General features: G+C 33.0%; 1 protein-coding gene across 1 annotated transcript in view; it reads right to left on the bottom strand.

The window, feature by feature from the left end:
* LOC101508399 (putative callose synthase 8) overlaps window positions 1–19,252 on the bottom strand; it is a 21,660-nt gene extending 2,408 nt beyond the window's left edge. The window contains exons 1-39 of the mRNA XM_012712168.3: window positions 18,779–19,252; window positions 18,328–18,428; window positions 18,018–18,133; window positions 17,706–17,793; window positions 17,405–17,503; window positions 17,068–17,187; window positions 16,586–16,678; window positions 16,409–16,500; window positions 15,696–15,822; window positions 14,979–15,116; window positions 14,827–14,903; window positions 14,363–14,537; window positions 14,100–14,237; window positions 13,886–14,003; window positions 13,457–13,785; window positions 12,914–12,966; window positions 12,752–12,812; window positions 12,570–12,651; window positions 12,439–12,488; window positions 12,039–12,125; window positions 11,819–11,950; window positions 11,644–11,735; window positions 11,486–11,570; window positions 11,212–11,372; window positions 11,001–11,124; window positions 10,713–10,804; window positions 10,468–10,630; window positions 10,125–10,276; window positions 9,769–9,875; window positions 9,562–9,684; window positions 9,405–9,473; window positions 8,986–9,154; window positions 8,793–8,904; window positions 8,154–8,273; window positions 7,924–8,039; window positions 7,265–7,348; window positions 6,661–6,773; window positions 1,211–1,440; window positions 3–581 (exon numbers count right to left, since the gene is read on the bottom strand). Coding sequence (XP_012567622.1) covers window positions 3–581; window positions 1,211–1,440; window positions 6,661–6,773; window positions 7,265–7,348; window positions 7,924–8,039; window positions 8,154–8,273; window positions 8,793–8,904; window positions 8,986–9,154; window positions 9,405–9,473; window positions 9,562–9,684; window positions 9,769–9,875; window positions 10,125–10,276; window positions 10,468–10,630; window positions 10,713–10,804; window positions 11,001–11,124; window positions 11,212–11,372; window positions 11,486–11,570; window positions 11,644–11,735; window positions 11,819–11,950; window positions 12,039–12,125; window positions 12,439–12,488; window positions 12,570–12,651; window positions 12,752–12,812; window positions 12,914–12,966; window positions 13,457–13,785; window positions 13,886–14,003; window positions 14,100–14,237; window positions 14,363–14,537; window positions 14,827–14,903; window positions 14,979–15,116; window positions 15,696–15,822; window positions 16,409–16,500; window positions 16,586–16,678; window positions 17,068–17,187; window positions 17,405–17,503; window positions 17,706–17,793; window positions 18,018–18,133; window positions 18,328–18,428; window positions 18,779–19,043 — 5,232 coding nt within the window. The 5' untranslated portion in view covers window positions 19,044–19,252. The remainder of the gene's footprint in view (window positions 1–2; window positions 582–1,210; window positions 1,441–6,660; window positions 6,774–7,264; window positions 7,349–7,923; window positions 8,040–8,153; window positions 8,274–8,792; window positions 8,905–8,985; window positions 9,155–9,404; window positions 9,474–9,561; window positions 9,685–9,768; window positions 9,876–10,124; window positions 10,277–10,467; window positions 10,631–10,712; window positions 10,805–11,000; window positions 11,125–11,211; window positions 11,373–11,485; window positions 11,571–11,643; window positions 11,736–11,818; window positions 11,951–12,038; window positions 12,126–12,438; window positions 12,489–12,569; window positions 12,652–12,751; window positions 12,813–12,913; window positions 12,967–13,456; window positions 13,786–13,885; window positions 14,004–14,099; window positions 14,238–14,362; window positions 14,538–14,826; window positions 14,904–14,978; window positions 15,117–15,695; window positions 15,823–16,408; window positions 16,501–16,585; window positions 16,679–17,067; window positions 17,188–17,404; window positions 17,504–17,705; window positions 17,794–18,017; window positions 18,134–18,327; window positions 18,429–18,778) is intronic.
* Between the last annotated feature and the right edge of the window lie 1,788 nt (window positions 19,253–21,040).

The following is a 21,040-nucleotide window of genomic DNA, read 5'->3' as shown; positions in this document are numbered from 1 at the left end:
CAATCATCTACTGCCTTTGTCCAGCTGAATCCGGCCGGATTGAAAAGAAAAGGTGCACACAACCAAGTCAAAGACATGAACCAAATTGCATAAGTTATCAATACATATGTCATGTTACTTTGATAAGATTTCCTGAACATGTTATAAACAATCAAAAGAAGCATTAGCTCGAACGCCTTTACAAAATGGCTTCTCGAATATAATCTGTAGTTTTCAGTGAAGCTAGCGTGGAAGACAACTTTGCGTCCGGTCGGTCTATACTTTGCGCCGCCGTGCAAAATTGTTCTGCCATAGTAATGTGTTTTTGTTCCAAGGGAGAATGTGAAGAAAACAGCAGCAAGCTGCAACTGCATTAGGACAAAGTCTTTAAGGGCTGTGAGGAAACCTCTTTCAAGGCCTATTTCCATCATCATTGGTAAGCCTGTTAGAAGTCCAAGTTGTATGAATGATTGAGAAGCAAGAGCTGTTTCCAAAGACTGTACATTCTTGATTCTAGCTTCAATGATGAGTGCTTTCTCTAAGCCACTAAGCACAAGGTATAACTGACCATAGAGAAATACATATATTCCTACTACTGAAATCTGTGGAGCAAATCAATAGGAAATTTTTATCAGTCAAAACTGATGGTACTCATGAATTATCATATTGTAAAGCATCTGTTAGAGTATAAAATAACAAAAATGATATTTTGACTCAATATTTGACAACATTTTAAGTATGGTTAATTACGTTTAGTAGATGATTAATGAATACAACAAAGTGCCGCAACTCATTAACCATCTACTGAACATAATTAACCACTATTTTGAACACAAGATATCCATTAACCTCCAAATTGTGTTCAAATATACATAAATCTGAAAACCGTGATTAACCACTATTTTGAACGTCATTAACCACTATGTTGTATACAACATTTTACAATACATTAGCTATGGTGAACTTTGTTTGCTTTAGTCTTCAGTAAATGCATTTCATCAATTTCATAATATGATATCATGATGCTTTGTCTTTAGCTGCCACAGCCATTTTAACATTGCATTTACTATGGTGAAATTGATTTTCTTTAGAGAATGACATTTTATCAATTAAAATACTTTGTCTTATAGTGAAAGGGAAATGATTAACAATAATAGGATTCATTCTTATTATGAGAAACTAAGCTATACATGTCATAAAAGAGAAGAATATTATGGTTCAGTGAAATTACCAAACTGCTGAAGTAAAATCCAATAGTAGTGAAATAACAAGATAGCATCCTGAAAAAATCGAATTGGCGTCCAAGGCGAAAGATGTCACGGCTTATAGTTTGCTCACTGTTTCCATTTGCTACCTTAGCTTCAAATTTTGATATCTGGTTTAGACCGACATCGCGACCTTTGCCAATTTGCAAGTATTCATGGTAGGAAATACATCCCCTTCTTAAAGTAGAATTAAATCCTGCATTACATAACATAATAATACATACTTATACTTATGAAGGAGAAAATACTAACATAGTAACAACTAATATACTAACATTTGCCTATAAAAAAGCATTTACATATCTGAATTGTCAACATTCAACATGTGGTTAGAAATTGTTGAAGAATCGAGAGAAATTAGATTTTATTCTCTTTTATTTTATATTATTATGTTTATTTTTATTCTATCATTATTACTCAGTTTTACTATTGTAATTTCTTTTCCTATATAAACAGCTTAGGGCTGTAATAATAAAACATGAAATTACTTTCTTCATGGTATCAGAGCTCTGGTTAGGGTTCTGTAAACCTTTCCACAACCATTAGGGTTTGGCTCTCTAACCAACTGACTTACCACAACCTTGGCGCTCTAACCAACTGAGCTAAACCTAATGGCACACAATACCCCATGGAAGGTAGCCCTTATGGGTAGCGGCGACAACGATGATGGTTTGGCAAAAAAATCAGACGTAGTCAACAACCCTGACAATTTAGACAGCGCCATAAGTGGCGGTGGCAGCGGCCTAAGCAGCCAAAATGGTTCTTCCAACCTTTTTGGCCATGAGGGAACTTCTAATACCCTCAAGGTTGAAATCCAGAAACTAAATGGAAAAAAATATGTCGAATGGTCCCAAACCGCAAGATTGATTTTAGACGGTAAGGGAATATATGGTTTCCTAACAGGAGAGGTGCAAATGCCTGCCACAACTGATCCAAAATACAGGTTTTGGAAATCTGAGAACTCTGTTATTATTGCTTGGTTGCTTAGTAATATGGAATCAACAATCAAAAAACCTTTTATGTTTTTGCCTACTGCCAAGGAAGTTTGGGAGGCTGTCAAAGAAACATATTCTGATATTCAGAATTCTTCTCAAATTTTCGATCTCAAATCACGATTGTGGCATACCAAACAAGGAGATAGAGATGTCACTACCTATTACAATGAGTTGATGACACTATGGCAAGAATTGGATCTCTGCTATGATGATCATTGGAAGTGTTGTGAGGACAGTGTTCTGTTTCTTAAGAGACAGGAGAACGACCGTGTATTCATGTTCTTGGTTGGGCTTAATAAGCGGCTTGATGAAGTCCGAGGCAGAATATTGGGAAAAATCCCATTGCCATCACTTCGGGAAGCATTCTCAGAAGTTAGAAGAGAAGAGGCGAGACAAGGTGTTATGATGGGTAAGTCACCTTCTGTTGGTGAGGTTGAAAGCTCTGCCCTAGTCACAAAAAATGAAGACGGGAAGAGCGCTGGCAAGAAACCATGGTGCGAACATTGCAAACGTCCAGGGCACACACGTGATACATGTTGGAAGCTCCATGGAAAACCTCTAAATTGGAAGAAAAAAGAAAGAAACGAAGGTCATGCGCTCCAAGCTGGTACATCTGATCAAGAGAAGCAGTCTCCTTCAAGCCCATCTCCTTTCACCAAGGAACAGTTAGATCAATTGTACAAACTTCTTGAGTCTCAAACTTCTTCTTGCTCTATAGCTCAGAGAGGTAATTTTCCAAATACTGCTCTACTTAGTGTCACTCCCAGCCATACTTGGATTATTGATTCTGGTGCTACTGATCATATGACTGGGGAGTCGAGTCTATTTTCTTCTTATAGCCCTTGTGCAGGTAACCACAAAATTAAAATTGCAGATGGCTCTCTTTCAGCCATTGCAGGGAAAGGTTCTGTTATTCTGTCACCTAAGTTAACCTTAAAAGATGTCTTACATGTTCCTAATTTATCATGTAATCTATTATCCATTACTAAATTAACAAAGGATATAAATTGTCAAGCTAACTTCTTTCATTCTCATTGCACTTTTAAGGATTTGAGCACGGGGAAGATGATTGGCAATGCTAAGGAGAGTGGAGGACTCTATTATCTTGACAATGGACTCGACTTCAAAGACCAACAAAAAACAAGTACCTGCTTTGAATCTATTTTTGTTTCTTCTAATAATGATGATATTATGTTATGGCATTTACGGTTAGGACATCCTAGTTTTCCGTATTTGAAACATTTGTTTCCTAAATTATTTTCTAAGAAGGATCCATCTTTATTTCATTGTGAAACTTGTGAATTTGCTAAACATCACCGTTCTTCTTTTTCTGCACAACCATATAAACAATCAAAACCGTTTGCAGTTATTCATAGTGATGTTTGGGGTCCTAATAGAATAAACACATTTTCTAATAAAAAATGGTTTATAACTTTTATTGATGATCATACTAGAATTTGTTGGGTTTATTTATTGAAAGAAAAATCGGAAGTTGGACAGGTTGTCAAAAATTTCTTTAAAATGGTGCACACTCAATACCAAACAAATATTCAAGTCTTCAGAAGTGACAATGGTAAAGAATATTTTAATATACTTTTGTCCGATTTTTTTCTTGCAAATGGGGTTGTTCATCAAAGTTCTTGTGTTAATACACCCCAACAAAATGGAATTGCAGAGAGAAAGAATAGGCATCTTCTTGAGGTTGCTAGAGCTTTACTATTTGCAAATAAGGTTCCAAAATATTTGTGGGGTGAAGCTGTTTTAACTGCATCATATTTAATCAATCGAATGCCATCTAAAGTTTTAGATTTTCATACACCTCTTGATGTTTTTCGAAATTATTTTCCTTTGACTAGTGTCTCTGCTGATTTGCCACTAAAAGTTTTTGGTTGCACTGCTTTTGTTCATGAACATAAACACCTTGACAAACTCGATCCACGAGCAATAAAATGTGTGTTTACCGGTTACTCTCCAACTCAGAAGGGGTATCGGTGTTTTGAACCAAAATCAAAAAGAATTTTTGTAACCATGGATGTTACTTTTGTTGAAAATCAACCATTTTTTAGTGACATTCATCTTCAGGGGGGAAATTTTAAGGAAGATTCATCTTTTACTTTTGAAAACATCATTACTTTAAGTGATATAGTGTTGTCACAAAATTCTGAGACTTATATTGATGCACCAAAAGAAAATGCCCAAGAATCCATATTGAAACTCAATCCACTTATGAATGAGGTTTCGACAGATTCGGGGGCGACAATTTCAAATGAAAATCACAATGATCAAATTCTTGATCTCAATAATAATAAAGGACCACCTGAAATGCCACAACATAATGACTCAGATAAAGAGACACAAAGCAGGTTTACTACAATTGACCCTACTTGGAAGGGAAATGTCTTTGAAAGAAGAAACCATAAACAGAGAAATGAAGGACCCATTCTCCGACCCTTCCAAGATTCTGAACCAATAGATAATCCAACACATCATCTTGATACAGGTAAGTCTTCTTCTATTCTTAAGAGTCATGTCGAGTATCCTGATTTAGACCTTCCTATTGCAATTAGAAAACCTATTAGATCATGCACTAAATATCCTTTGTCTAATTATGTGTCATACTCAAAATTGTCTTCTTCATTTGCTGCATTTACCTCTAAGTTGTCTACTGTAGAAATTCCAAAAAATATACAGGAGGCTCTAAAAATTCCAAAGTGGAAAGAAGCTGTTCTTGAGGAGATGAGAGCTCTTGAGAAGAATCAAACTTGGAGAGTCATGACATTACCTACAGGAAAGAATACTGTTGGCTGTAAATGGGTATTTACTGTGAAATATAATTCTGATAACACAGTTGAAAGATACAAGGCACGCTTGGTTGCTAAAGGGTTTACTCAGACATATGGCATTGATTACTCAGAGACTTTTGCTCCCGTTGCCAAATTAAACACTATTAGAGTTCTCTTGTCCTTGGCAGTGAATTTAGATTGGTCTCTTAACCAACTTGATGTAAAGAATGCTTTTCTGAATGGTGATTTGGAGGAGGAAGTATACATGGATAGCCCACCTGGCTTTGAAGATAAATTTGGTTCAAATGTGTGCAAACTTCAAAAATCCCTTTATGGTCTCAAGCAATCTCCAAGGGCTTGGTTTGAAAAATTCACTCAGTCGGTCAAAAGGCAAGGATATATGCAGGGACAATCAGACCATACTCTGCTCATGAATTTCTCTAATGTTGGTAAAATTTCAATTTTAATTGTATATGTAGATGATATTATTCTCACAGGAGATGACATTGTTGAGATGGAAAGATTGAAGAAAAATTTGACTAAAGAATTTGAGATCAAAGATTTAGGCGCGCTTAAATATTTTCTTGGTATGGAAGTTGCTCGCTCAAAGAAGGGAATTGTTGTTTCTCAAAGAAAATACATCCTAGATCTCTTGGAAGAAACTGGGATGAGTGGGTGTAGACCAGCAGATACTCCTATGGAATTAAATGCTAAACTTTGGGAGAAAGGCAGTGTTCCTGTTGAGATTGGAAGATACCAGAGGTTAGTCGGCAAACTTATTTATCTAGCCCACACTAGACCTGACATCGCTTTCTCTGTGAGTGTTGTAAGTCAATTCATGCATTCTCCCTATGAAGAACACTTGGAGGCAGTTTATCGAATCTTAAGGTACTTGAAATCCAATCCTGGAAAGGGTCTGTGCTTCAAGAAAACTAATGACAGAGAAGTCTCTATATTTATAGATGCTGATTGGGCAGGATCAATTACTGATAGAAAATCCACCACTGGATATTGTGCCTATGTTTGGGGAAATTTAGTTACTTGGAGAAGTAAGAAACAAGGGGTTGTTGCTCGAAGCAGTGCAGAAGCTGAATTCAGAGCAATGGCTCAAGGAATCTGTGAACTTTTATGGATTCGTAAAATTTTGGACGAACTGAAAATGAAAGTTGACTCACCCTTAAAATTGTTCTGTGATAGCAAAGCAGCAATAAGTATAGCTCACAACCCTGTACAACATGATAGAACCAAGCATATTGAGATTGACCGCCATTTCATAAAAGAAAAAATTGATGCTGGAGTTATATGTCTGCCATTTGTGACTTCCAACCAGCAAACTGCTGATATCTTGACAAAAAGTTTGGCAAGACCCAATTTTGAGCGACTTATAGCCAAGTTGGGCATGACAGATATCTATGCACCAACTTGAGGGGGGGTGTTGAAGAATCGAGAGAAATTAGATTTTATTCTCTTTTATTTTATATTATTATGTTTATTTTTATTCTATCATTATTACTTAGTTTTACTATTGTAATTTCTTTTCCTATATAAACAGCTTAGGGCTGTAATAATAAAACATGAAAGTATTTTGTCTTTTACTTTCTTCAGAAATGATATAATGTTAAAGTAATTAATTCATACCAGCAAAAACATCTTCACTCAAATTAATTGTTTTAGATGCTTTGCTTATTCCTCCTCTTGTAATATGAAAAACTCTGTCAAATACATCTGGATGGCCATAGTGAAACCGCACCCTGAGTGAGAAAATACATTAGTGTTAGAATCAAATTCTTATAGTTATTATTAGGATTAGAATCATAGATTAGGATTTGAACTAGTAAATCATATCAGTTGGCATTTATTGTATTTATTCTATATGCTAAATTATAAATAGAGGTGAGTGTGGTCTGATTTAGACACGCAGAAATCACAAATTCAACTATTAGAAAAACAGTAAACAAGCATTTGATAAAGTTTAAGCATATTATAAAAATAAAAATAAAGAATCACTGCATTATGCAAACACCTAGCAAGGAAAATCGCAAGGCTAAGTCTAATAATAAATAGCATAATCTATTATGAGAAAATTTGCTCCTTCTTTATACATACAACTAGCAAGGATTAAGGAAATTAGAGTATCATTTCAAAATTGTTGTAGGTCTTCTAATTAACCCTTGAGTCACAAAATGAACATTTACAACCTGTTGTTGCTTACTTTTTCAGAATGTCATTTTTCAGTTATTACCTGAGAGGATTAGCAAGAAGCCTTTGACCAATTGTGACAAAACTGGTCTCTTGATATGACATGAACCATGCCAAAGAAGACACACTGAAGTTGAAAAAGAATGGATGATACCTTGTTAGTGTATTAAACATCTCTCATTCTATATTTGACATTACAAGCAAAGGAATGAGAATAAAGAGTAATGGAAAAAAATCAAGAATAGTAAAAAGAAGAAAAGTGAAAGTAAAATAGAGAAAGAAAATTATGGAAGAAAAGTAAAATGTAGAAAAGCTATCATGTTAGTTTTTCTACTTTTTCCCCTTTCTTCCATCATATTTAGGAAGCAGCCTATAGCATTAAGAGTCCTAAATTGGATGTGATATGACCTGAAAATGTGTTTACAAGTAGGAGACATCCTTCACATTACAGGCCGGTTTCTAAGCTGGTTTTGGGGGGGTTGAGTTAGGCACAACCCATAATTAAAGATGGTATCAGAGTCTATCCAAAATCTATTGGGCTATGGGCTGACGTCTATCGGGCCACGCTCCAAATGTTCAGTCATAAGCATGAGGGGTACATTATATGAATATGCATATTTTTAACCAGAAGAAAAGTTGCTCAACTTCCCCTTTTGTCATTACAATATGGTCAGTTTAATATATGTGATCAAGAGGACTAACCTTCCCGTGAAAATATGTTCCCTTAAACCAAGTATTGTAGGAGGCCTCCTTCCTTGGCGCTTAAGAAATTCTTGGAGAAGGTTTCTCATTTTTAGAGCTTCTTCCAAGTAATTATCCTATAAATAAAGATAAATCATAAGAACACAATAGAAATGATGATCAAGATTTATATACAATGATAGTAATTATTCAATTTGTAAAGAAAAAGGTAAAGATAAATTAAGATATACTTGGTTCATATCAATTGTTTGGAGGGCCTCGCCACGAGTGAATATTATTGCATTGTTTTGATTTTCAGGCTTCCCTTCTCCAAGCTGTGGTGGACCTGGAAGTTTTATTTGATATATTGTCTGTACAAGACGTAGCAAAGGTTTATTTAAGTCCTTAATTATACATCTGAATTACTTTTCTAGGACCTTAAGCTTTTAACATAGATAGTTCCCTGATACGATGATATAATCAAATAAGTTAAGGAAACATATTTTCTAGTACTAACATTGTGGAGATTTTAGTGTGTTTTATCCAAGGTTAAGTACATCATACAATTTAATTAATTTAATTATTGCAATAAGAAAATTGGCTTCTAATATTTAAATCTATAGATTCATTATAGATTTAATTACTTACGAAGTAGACTACTTCATGCAGAGTGATTGTAGTTAGTGCAATCTTTTGTTTATAACTTCTCTTACAACTCATGATGCTACTTTTTAAGTTAAGTTACATTGTAACCTATTAAAATGTTAAAATAAACTTATATTAATACTTGTCTTAAAAGGGAAAAAAGTTTCTTCTGAAATATAATAAATAAGATTTTTCTACAAGCAAATATTTCCAAGACTAATTCTTTTCGTGTCGTAAAAAAGTACCTGCTCAAAACCATTAACAACTTTAACCAACTTAGAATAGTATTCTTTGTGAGGTCTACGCTGTACAATCTCCTCCTTTTCCTCAACATAAGCGACACGGAGAGACGGATACCTGCATGCATGCAAAGTTTATTGTCTCTGCTTGTTTCATTTCAAGAAGCAAGATATCTTTCTCCTTCTTTGTAAAAATCACCTTGTCATTAAGTCAATTGTATCTTTATAACGAGGATCGTTCATCGCCTTTTGCAATGCAAATGATTGACAGGAAATGACATAGGTGTATTTCATGTCTGCTAGTGCTTCGAGACGCGCAAATAATGCGCGGTTACCCTTTTCAGCAATCTCATAACCTTCAAGAATATCTGCATTAACATAATCAACCACTTAATGAATTTATTTCTGAACTTAATTTATATGCACCGTCAAGGTAAAGATTTTTTACATTGCCAAACAATTATAAATTTATGATTGGTTCACATAGGTTGATCTTTGATTGGTTCACATTGCAAGAAGTTTTACATTGACCGTCTATCAAAGTTAAACTCTTTATTTATGCTGAATTTATTTTCTAAAATTCTTTGCACTTAGTGTCGTTTATACTTTGTTACAAACCTTCATCTTCAGCCATGTCAAGAAATGCTTGCAATTTTAAGGCTTCTCTGTAGTACATCATCCCTCTAACTGTTACAAACATGATTGCAATGATCACAATTTAGTGTCTGCATAATTCCATGAACATCCAATTTAGAAAATAATACAAAAACCAAACCTGTTCTGCCTAGTGTCTGTCCTCTGAATGAAGCCCACAATCTAAGCTCTTCTGTCCCGTGTTCATCTTCTACACTCTTGCGGTTTTCGCAACACATACGTTCCAAAAAGTTTGTCCATTCATCTAGTTAAATTGATACGACAAGCTATAAGGTGAGTTCAAATAGAATGTTTTATGTTACATAATAAAATTCTTATTTATAACAACCTGGATATATCTTTTGCATGTAAAAGATGATGGAGTCCTGCTCCTTTTCGGAACCAAGCTCCTTCAGCGAAAAATTGATGTCCTCCATGTAGTGTGGGGTTATAACACTATCAATCATGTAATATATCAGAGTTCTGTGACTGAACTATAGAAACATAATAATATTAATTTAAAATCAAACGTTTTTATGTTAGTTATCACTGAAAGGTTTGCTTCTTAGTTTGATGTGTCTGTCATTGAATAAAGAAATTCTCATTAATCCAAAAGTATAATGGAACATTACATAAAAAAACTACATGTGAATCATATGCTCTTAATTAACCATTGAGTGAGCTCATGTTAATAACTCATGTTACCTAAATGGCAGCATACTATGCACTTTTGGAGCATCTGGCATATCTGTAAATAGAGAAGTAGCAAAGAATGATATGCGCCTACGAGCGTCTAAGTTTGCAGGTATGTCCATTGCAGTCTCTTTGACGGTAACTAATAAATGAAATCTCTTGACCTGTCATGAACATGCTTGATTATGTTACTATAAAACAAGAGTAAAAGTTCACATACATGCAGGATGTTATTTTTCGTTACTATGTGTATGTATGCGCCGGCATTTATACATGAATATTAAAACTAGTTCTTAAGGAATGGAGAATAACAAGTAAGCTTCATTGAAGTAATATATAAATAAATAATTACTACCTTTTCCATAGAGTCTTCTGACAAAGGAAAATGGACAGAATTTTCATTGGAAAATGGAAAGGATTCACTATTCATTTCTTCATTGGAAAATAATTGATCATCATCTCTAAAATAGACAAAGCCACCCTCATTTTGTTGGGGAAAGTGGAATGTATCCAATGTTCTGTACAGATGAAAGTGATCAAATTAAAATTTGAAGCATAGTAATGCAGTAAAGGACAACAAATTCTTATAAGCACCAATACCTTGAATCAGCCATCATTTCATTTGTTACCAGTTCAAACATATCAAGTAAAGCTTTCGCAACTTTGTGCCGATTTTCCTTATCTCCCTCAATCTTATATCATTTCATAACAAAGTAATTAGGACTATGTTTCTGGTCATATACATTTGTATAAAATAATTCTGATATATTTCTAAACCTAATGGACCTGATTAATCGACTGAATACAATTACTATAATGTACATTATTTACAACAACATCTGTCAGCATAAAATTGTAACGGTTAGTTTAGGTTGAGGGAATAATTACCAGAAGTTCAGCTAGCTCAATGACCTTAACATGTAGAGCTGGGAGAACTTTCATGTTGAAGTTCTTAAGAAGAGTTGTTTCTTCGATACTTTTTTCAATTTCGCTTAGTATATCACGTATAATCCTAAACTTGCACAAGTGACCGCCACCATATCAGAATCCAAATCAAAATTTTGTTGGTTAAAATTAGAGACATATTCCATTTGATTACCTTTTTTCCTGGCTACCGATAATAAGAATCTCAAGAACATATTTCAGTGACTGGTAGCACTCTCTTACAGCATAGAACATGTATTTATCTTTTGTAATTTTTTTTACAAGAATTTCTTCCTTTCCCTTAAAATCTTTAGCAATGGTCAAAGCTGTAGAAAACTAGAATATGTAGCAAGAAAAGTTCATTAAAGAATGGAAGATGTACTACTAAATATAAGGATTCTTGTTCTACTAGAACAATCTATAACACTTTTTGGTTAAAAGTACATTACCTTGCTTGCCAAGAGGAAAATCGGCCAAAGAACCTTGCGAGAAAACAATTCTGTCGACATAGGCATCATCATTAAATCCATCTCTCTGTGGAAAAATTTATTGTCAGGTGTTGGAACAAGACATATACATTGCAGTGAGAAGTTACAATGAACATTACCTGTTACTAATTAAGTCTTCGAGACGAAGATGGCTTATAATTTGATTCCATACTACCACAAATTTGGCAATAGCATTTTTTTCACCAGGAAGCTGTGACAAAGAAAATTGATCAACATAAGAGGAACAGATATGTTTAAAAAAGTTTATCTTATTATTGCTAATTTAGAACAAACCTTTTGAAATATGTTGCTGAGGAAACCTTTTCTTCTCTTTTTACCACGTTTTGAAGATGGAGGATTCAGACAGACATCAAATGCTGCTGGCAAGTTGTCAAATCTACTTCTAAGCATTCCTTGTGTCCTTATCTATTTTCAATTATAAAAGGTGAGTGAACCGTTTCATTTATGAGGGAAAATAGATAGAAAGAAACAAATGAAAAAACACAAAGATTACCTCACCAAGGTGATGCAAAATTCCATAAACTCCACCAACTATTGTACAGAAAACTGAATACCAAATTTGTGTGTCCATAAAATATACCTGTCATAAATTTAAAACTGAATAATGTTAACCATTCATCAATATGGTTTTCTCAAATAAAGCATCATCACATAAGACAGAGACCACTTCATTGACAAAGGTTCCTGCTTCAATAAAAAAATATTATCATCTGATAATATTGAAAGTTAGAACCAAAAAAGTGTATGTTTTTTGAACCCTAGCTGAAACAATCATTGGCCAGAATTTATCATCTCCCAGCCAAACTTCGGATTACTAAGGGCTTTTTCCCCTGAGAACTAGAGGGTTAGGAACAAAAAGAAATGCATGTTCCAAATGTGTAATGCAGACTCACCATTACTACAGGGCTCCATACAGCCACAATTGCACCAGCATTATATTTGACTGCAGCATAAACAAACCTTTGTCATGAGACACTAACTTATCCCTCATATGTTACCAATACAATTAGAAAATGCAGCATACCTTTTGGAAAAAGCTCATGCCATTCATACTTTCTTACTCCAATTTTCATGATCTGTCTAGTTGGTTCTATGAGTGGTTTTATCTGCATGTATCCATAAGGTATTCGTCGTTAAAGAGTAAAAATTGTTGTTTAGGAAAATGCAATTAGTATAACTTATAATTGAAGTTCTGTTATTGTTTACCTCAAAACTATAGCTGAACACAAATTTACACGATAACACCAATATCCAAAACAATGTGTACCTTCATTTGAAGAAATTCAAAATATTCATATAGATTTGGATCATATAAGAATGAAAATATAGTGAACGATCTGAATAAGCCAACAAGGGAATAGGATATACTTCATAACAGAAACTTGGTCTTCTTGCATTCCTCTTCCAACATAGATTCTTGGCTGTACAATAAATACATGTGACACTTAAGTTACAACATTTAAATGCCATGGATGCATATTATAGTCAAATACATGCGCATTTTAGGAGAATCAGGAAAAATCGGATTTTATTTTATCCTAATTAGTCCTACTTGATTTGAATCTAATTTAATTTGGTCATTTTGGATAAACAACTTAATTAAATGCTTATATCATAATCGCTTATCACATAAGTTGCCTATGTATAATCTATTTCTACAAGAAAAGATGAAATAAAGTCAAACTGTTTTCATATAAGTTATAAGCTGTTTTCATAAGCTATCCAAGAGAGCTTATGGAAATAAGCTGAAAACAGCTTATGCACATGTTGCAGGTTGTTTCATAAACTCTCTTAAACAGTGTCACAAGCGCTTATGTCAACCGATAATCTCAAATAAGTCAATTCAAATAGGTCTTTTGCCTGATAAGCTAACACAGTTGGAAAATTTAGTAAAAAGTATGATGAACTTACCTGAATCCACCAAGCTAAAACTCTGCATATCTTGTTATTAGAGACCTCAATATATTTTCCCATAGCAGGAACAAAAAATAACACAACTTCAGCTGCATTACTTGTCAAGTATATTGCAGAAGCAACCATATAAGATGTAAAGCACCATTCCTCAACCAGACTTCCATACTTGGTGGAATAACAAGTATATTTTCTTCTCGAATTAGCATAGCACACAGGAAGAATAATATTCCATATAATGGCAAAGACCAACTTCACCACATGTTTCACTTTTTGTGAATGTTCCATGGTGTATCTTGCTTTCCACGTAAATACGATGTCTGAAATTGCTGTGCCAAATAATGTCTCATATTAACCAACTATGTTTTTTTCTTTCTGTTTGGAACATCCTATTAAATTCAGTGCCATGTACATAAATGAGCATCATACCTTGAATAAGTTTAAGAATTGCTGAGGTAATAAAGATGCTGATGATGTCCTCAAATACTGTGGCATCAAACAACTGAAGTGGAGATCCCAAGTCATGACAAGCAATGATTATTATGGCCTATGAATCAACACAATAACCAAATTTTATGGATCATCCATCATAAGAAACAGAAATTTGTAAGCTATATATATCATCATTATATTTGAAGCAAACCTGAAGGGATAGAATATAAAAACTCCACATTCTATCAAAGCTTCTAAAAATTTGCCAAAATGAACGAATTTCAACAAAATTGGTCTTTCCAAGCCATTGCTTTTCATTTTTTTCCTCATTTTCCTCCACAGTTTCTTCCTGTACAAGAAAAGCAATAAAAATTCATTTAAATTTCATTTAGCTTTAGTTTTATCACTTTATGTTTCAAATATAACTAAAATATAAAATCTAAAGTACAACGCATTTATGAATCACATAATCACCTGTGCATCTTCTTCAACCTTCTTTTCTTTCTTCTTCTTTTTCTTCTTTTCTTTCATTATATCAGGTGATACAACACGAGCCTTCTTGAAATCAGGTTTAACTTTGGATTTTACAAAGAAAAAATCATGGTCCTCCGTATGCATTGGCCAACCGATTCCGAAACAATCAGGAGACCTACAGATATAGAACAGCAGTAAGGACTTTGTTATAAGAGAGAAAAAGAAAAAGACATATGGTTATAAATCATGTGTTTGAACTACACAGTAAAGTCGATTTTATATTGATTCTTAGATAATAAATACAAAAATTTAATATAAGAGATACTATTTCTATTTACATGATATATATGCTTATATAATAAATACAAAGGTCCTAATATATTTTCAACGGACCTAATGATATACATGGAAAAGAGGGCCACATGAAAACAACTAGAAAAGCTTAGCCTAAATTTTAAACTGACCAGAAGTATTCGTTGAGATCATCATAGTTTCTCCATGCAGAATGGTCAGCTGTACCACCTTTGCTATTTTCAACTTCCTTTGATTTGAAGATAAATTAGTTATATTGAAGAAAACAACCAAAGAAACAAAAAGAGAATACATTATATAGTACCTCTTTTATAACATTGTATATAGGTGTGACAACATTCTTAAGGAAAGATTCTGGTTCTCCTCCATATGCTGGCATGACCTTTTCCCATGTTGTTAGGCTGATAGCACCACTTAAAACTCCATGCAATTCATATACCATCTTTAAAACACAAATAAAAATTATTTTAAAAAATCAAGAGAATAAAAGTCTTATAAGGTAAAGTTATTTGAAAACTTCAATCAATTATGAAAATAGGTGGTCATGGATGACTCAATCAAGCATTTATGTAATCTCTTCATTCTGATATATGAAGCACTAACGTTGGACATAACACTGATACTGATATGTAGAAAACAGTAATGATTTGAGAAAGTGAAAGTCATTGAATGTAATTATATATGTGAGTGTTGTGTCGGTAACAGACACTAACACATGTCAGACACCAGACACACATTCAATATGAAGTGTTGATGCTACATAGCTATCCATTTTTCACATGTTGGTTAGACAATAAAAGCTATAGGCTTAAGTGAGACTTTATCTATCAACCAAAATTGTAATATATAGAATCTTTGAACTTAAAATGATGAATTTGTCAAATGGTATTCCTAGTATCACTGAAAATGCAAAAGTTAATTTTTTCAAATTAATAGACACTTGTCACATTGGAGTCTAATGTTTCTCCCTATATAGAAAAAAAGAAAACGATAAAAAGAATGTGTTAGAGTTTCAACTTACATGGTGAAAGATATAGCAGAGACATTCTGGCATGAACCTTAAATTAGCTGCCTCCCCCCATATGAGCAGGTAAAGACCAATATATAAAATTTTATATTGTTGTGCTTCCTGTTTCACAAAAGGTAAGCTGCAACAAAAGTAACAGACTTATTATGCAAGACATAAGGTAAAAAAACAGAAAAAGTGTTCAAACCAAATTAATTATGGTTTACATGAAATAAATTAAAAAGAAAGAAAATTGAAGAAATGAAGAATATTTAACGACTTCTTAGGTTAGTACTAACTTGGCTGTATAAAACTAGTTTGTAGGGTGAGGATTGCGTAGGATTTATAAGATCCATTTATGTCTTGTCTCTAGCCAATGTGACGATTTACCATACATCCCTTCACACTCAATACTATTGAGCTTGATACGTAAATAATACAACAAGTAACCCACCCATTCACGGATTTAAGATAGACTCTGAGACCTTCTTAGATTTTGAGTCTAACTCAAACCGACTTGTAAAGTGATGATTTTTAGGCTTTATAGCTTTATTTAATGTTAATCTCTAGTTGGTGTGATACTTGATTTTTTCCCATACAGCTGATGAAAAATATTTTGAAAGAGAATATTAATTATCCCACAGCCACAGAGAAAGATTAATTAACATAAGGAACAGATAAAATATAAATTATTGAAAGCAAAAGGAGAATTAGATCGGTCAACATACCGGATATTGCTTTTTCTTCCCAAAAACTTGCACCAGTTTGTATAATTTTTGAAGAACTTTCTCATCAATTCATCCACACCTCCTTCTCCTAACTGACAGGACAAGAATGATTTAGTTTACATACTCAAAAATGTAATCAAATAAATTCAGAAAAAGCATGTTCAACAGAAAATGCACCTTCAAAATTGATGTCTGGTTGTGAGTGTGCCTTGTTTGCACGTTGGCTAGAAGTAAAATCAGATGTTCCCTTTGGTTTGCTACATTGGCTTCCTAATGTAAGACATAAGATATAGAAAATGGTATGTTAGAACAACAACCCTGGTTCAAAAGTAAACAGATGCAAAAAATGTAAATAGAGAATACACGATATTTAATCACGGAGTTTGTCCAATTTGTGCTTATGTATCGATTGCAGTACCTTTTTTTATTATGATTCAACCTTAAGGTTTACAGTGTACGACTTGTATTTAAATACCATGGTCCAGTTTACAAAATTACTCCTGAACTGTACTCATCATCGTGATAAATGTGGAGCAATGCTGATTATATTTTACTAAATCATTTCCTTAAAGCTAGACAAATGTGGAGTCCGTTTTATACAACAATCAGAATTATACAGAAGTGGAAAAATGGAAAGTTTTGAGTCCAATTTAACTGACCTGGAATCCAAAACAATGCTGAAGAAAATCAAACAGGTCTACAAAGGCTCCATGTTTCTTGAAATCTTGGGCCGGTGGTAAACCTCGAACGTTGCGAATAACTGCAATGGCGGCCTTAATCTGTGACACTTAGATAGAATATTGTTAGGACAACACATCCGGCTCTAAAGAAAACAGATAAATAAATAATCACACATAAGAATACATCGATTGATCACGAAGTTCGTTCAATTATACTTACATGTTTGATAACAAAGTGACTTATCAGTGAATATGAGTCACATGCAACAAATATCAATAAAAAGGGATAATGTGAATCATTCAAGCAGTATCAAACCTCATTCTGCTGCATGATTGCATGCTGAATTCCCCCTTGCTCAAGTGGAAGAATGTTAAACTCAGTTTTCTTGTGGATTGCATTTCCTTCAATAAGGGCCTATTTTGGACAAATTGAGAAACTCTAAGAATACAAAATACATCGAAAATTGATAATCTATACATACTTTTTCACTATATTATGTTGTGGCATGTCAACAAATTAATAGAAAAAGGAAATGGAAGATATATTTATTACTATTTTACAAGTGTTTAGTAAAAAAATATATGAGAAAGAAAGAAAGAGAGAGAGAAGAGATCACCTGATTATTAGGTGTGTACGTAACCGTTTTAAGCACCTCAAACAGAACAGAAGCAATGGTTCTTGCACTAATCAATTTCGCCCTTCGACTGTTTAGATAAAAACATAACATTAGTTTGAATTTAATGCCATATAAATGTATCTTAAGTATTGTGTTAAAAAAATGTGCTTCAATTAGTTTTAAAGTCATCCAATCAGATTTCACCATGATATCAATTTATTATTATATTATTTCCAAAAATATCTAAACAAACATCTTACATTGTGAGTACATATATATATAATTAGTCTTTGTTTAAGCATAATTAATTACCTTTGTTCTAGATCAAATGCTTTATCATTTCTAGTAAAATAATCTCTGTAGACATGGTAAACACGCTTAAGTTCACGAATATCACCTATTCCACCTCTTTTTGTAGCATTCTCATCCTGTATATTACAATTCACAAAAAACCAGATATCATCAGAATTAAAAATTGAAGTGAAAAAAAGCATTAACATGCTTCTTAATATATAAATTTAAATACAATATATGTCACAACAAGTGAACATGTAAAATAAATCAAGACATAAAATTCCAATGGTTATTGTTTGTTAATATAAGCTTCAAAATTTTTGTTTACCTGTTCAAGTCTATGAAGGAGTGAAGTTTTGAATTGTCTAACACCTCTTCCACTAGAATTTTTGTCCAAGTTGTGTGCAATTACAAAGGCGTGAACGCGACCTGCAAAAATGCGACGAAACAAACACCATTTCAAAGTTGTTAGAACAACAACCCTGATTCAAAAGAATAACGATACAAAAAAGTAAATAAATAATGAACACACAATGGTTGATAACGAAGTTTGACATATATATTATACATGTCTTTGACCGAAAAAGATTGTGGTTTCTTTATACTAAGATTTCAAGCTTACAATTAAATACTACAGTCCAGATTATGACACTATCCTTGAATTGTACGTCTTATCCTATGAACTATCAGTAACTGTGAGTCATACCCGAAAAAAGCTAATTAGCAAAAATGAATCAACCAAACACATTTAATAAAAAAAAGGAGAAAAAAAGACTTACAAAGATATGCAACACGAGGTTCCTCTCTTTCAAGCAAGTTAGCAACACGAAGGAACCTTTGAATTTCAGAAGCAAACACAGTAGGCAATCTTTCACTGTCAAAGGGTCCTTGTTGAACTGCATAATCAACACTATTGCTGCTAACATTGGTAATAGACATAGCATCATCATAATCATGATGTTGTTGTCTAGCTGTTGATGTTTCTCCTTGCTCAAAATGAATTTCATGATGAAATATTGGTTCTACAACAACAATCTCTGACATTTTTCTTTGAACCAACAAAACGGTGGCAAGGTTGTTGCATAGTATATATGTTGAATCTTGTTCATTTCTTTGTTTACTTAGCGAGGTATGTATACTTTTCTAGAGTGTGTGTGTTAGTGGAAAGGTGAATGGTTTCTTTATCTTTTGCTTTTGAAGCTTTTAATTTTGTTTATGTTTTTGTTTTAAGAGTTTTCTTTCCCTCTAAGGTGATATGAGAAGGGAAAAAAGTGTGTTTGAATGTGTCTTTGTCTATGCATGTGTGTGGGACTAAGAAATAAAAGTAATTGTGTCTTTTTGAAAATGCAAATGGGAATGTTTTGTTTATTTTTTTTAATTGGGTGAGTGTTGTTTTTAGGTGTGAGACTTCATTGTTTAATATTCTTTAACTAATCCTCACTCAATGCTTTTTGGTCTTCAATTATTGATCATATGATTTTTTATATTTGCTTATTAATTGCTATCCTTGCTAAGACTGGTCGGTGGTAACATTTTTTTTCTTATATTAGGGTGTCATGTATGTTGGAAATAAAAGAAATTAATCTCTATAGTGCACAAAGATATCTTCATTTATTTAAAAAATTGTAAATCATTTAACTGATATTTTTTGTAACTTTAGTATATATAGCTTTTCAGTGGTTCCAAAGCCACATTAGACACCTTACTCATACCAGAATTATTCATATTCATGGAGCATATTCGAGGTCTTGAATAAAATTTCATTCCATTTATGCACAACTCTTCATTTGCTTTTATAAAATATATAGTACATGTGGGCCATAGTCTCCATATAATCTTAAAGTTTAACTTTTGATGTTGTTTACAGATACAGTATCGGAGAGTATGTGACACTTAAAACTTTATCAAATTTAATATTAGATGGCTTCATTTTCATGAGCATAAATTTATAAGATAACAAAATTTAACATTATTTTATAAAAAGAATTGTAACATTACAACCAAATTGTACATAAAAATGATATATAAGGGAGCAAATAGATGCGGAAAGGTAGAAGAAAAAGTGAAACAATTTAGGCAATTGAATTGAGGGTCGACACGTGTCATTGGCTCATTGGTTTGTTTTACCAAAATGCATATGGTGCACCACAACTTCATCTCATTGTTTAGCCACAACTACAAAAACAAGGGTAGTGAATTAAAAACATTTTACACATGGTCCTGTCAAGGGTCGTGCTTTTCTATACACAAATTTCTTATTGCTTAAGAAAATATTAACAAGATTGTTCGCATAAATATATAATGCACAAATAACTTGATTAAATTTTATAATTGATCCTTGACCATGTAGCCCTACATCGCTGTATAGACCTTGCAACTTCAAATCTTTCCCTTTTTATTACATCCAAAGGTCATCAAGATGCACTTTTTTGTACTATTTTCCTTCTCATAGCTACTCCTGCAAAAATGAGAAATACATAATGAGAAGTATGAATCAAAATCATAAAACGGGATAATTTAGAGGACAAATACCCATTGTACATCATAAAAAATATGAGTTTATTGGGAAGCCCAAAACCAGTCCAAATGTCAATACCAAACTTGAAATCATTTACTCAAGTTACACTTGACAAACACTCAATACCAATTAAATTGATTAACCAATCCACAAAGGATAGAAGGTTTCATGGATTTTAAAAGAATTTAATTGATATAGATAGTCAAGGTATAGTCTTTTACATTGTCAATCAAATCATATTTCATATCATTAAAAATGTTAGACTTCAATCATAACTATCTTAAAAATCACATTTCAGATCATTTATAATTGGTTCATAGTGTAACTTTTTACAACAATGCATCAAAATTAAACTTTTGAAGAAAACACGAGGAGAATCAAACAATACACTCTTCAAACTATAACAGTATTTTTCAAAATTTCAAGATTGGGAAGAGTTGACTGCTTCTTTGATTTCATTGGATATCAGAATCTTCATACAAATAGTTGCGAACACATTATGAGAAATCATTAGACCTATCCA

Source organism: Cicer arietinum, chromosome 1 (assembly GCF_000331145.2).
Source record: "Cicer arietinum cultivar CDC Frontier isolate Library 1 chromosome 1, Cicar.CDCFrontier_v2.0, whole genome shotgun sequence".
Lineage (NCBI taxonomy): Eukaryota > Viridiplantae > Streptophyta > Magnoliopsida > Fabales > Fabaceae > Cicer > Cicer arietinum.
Note: the sequence above shows the minus strand (reverse complement) of the source record. Positions and strands in the feature narration are given on the sequence as shown.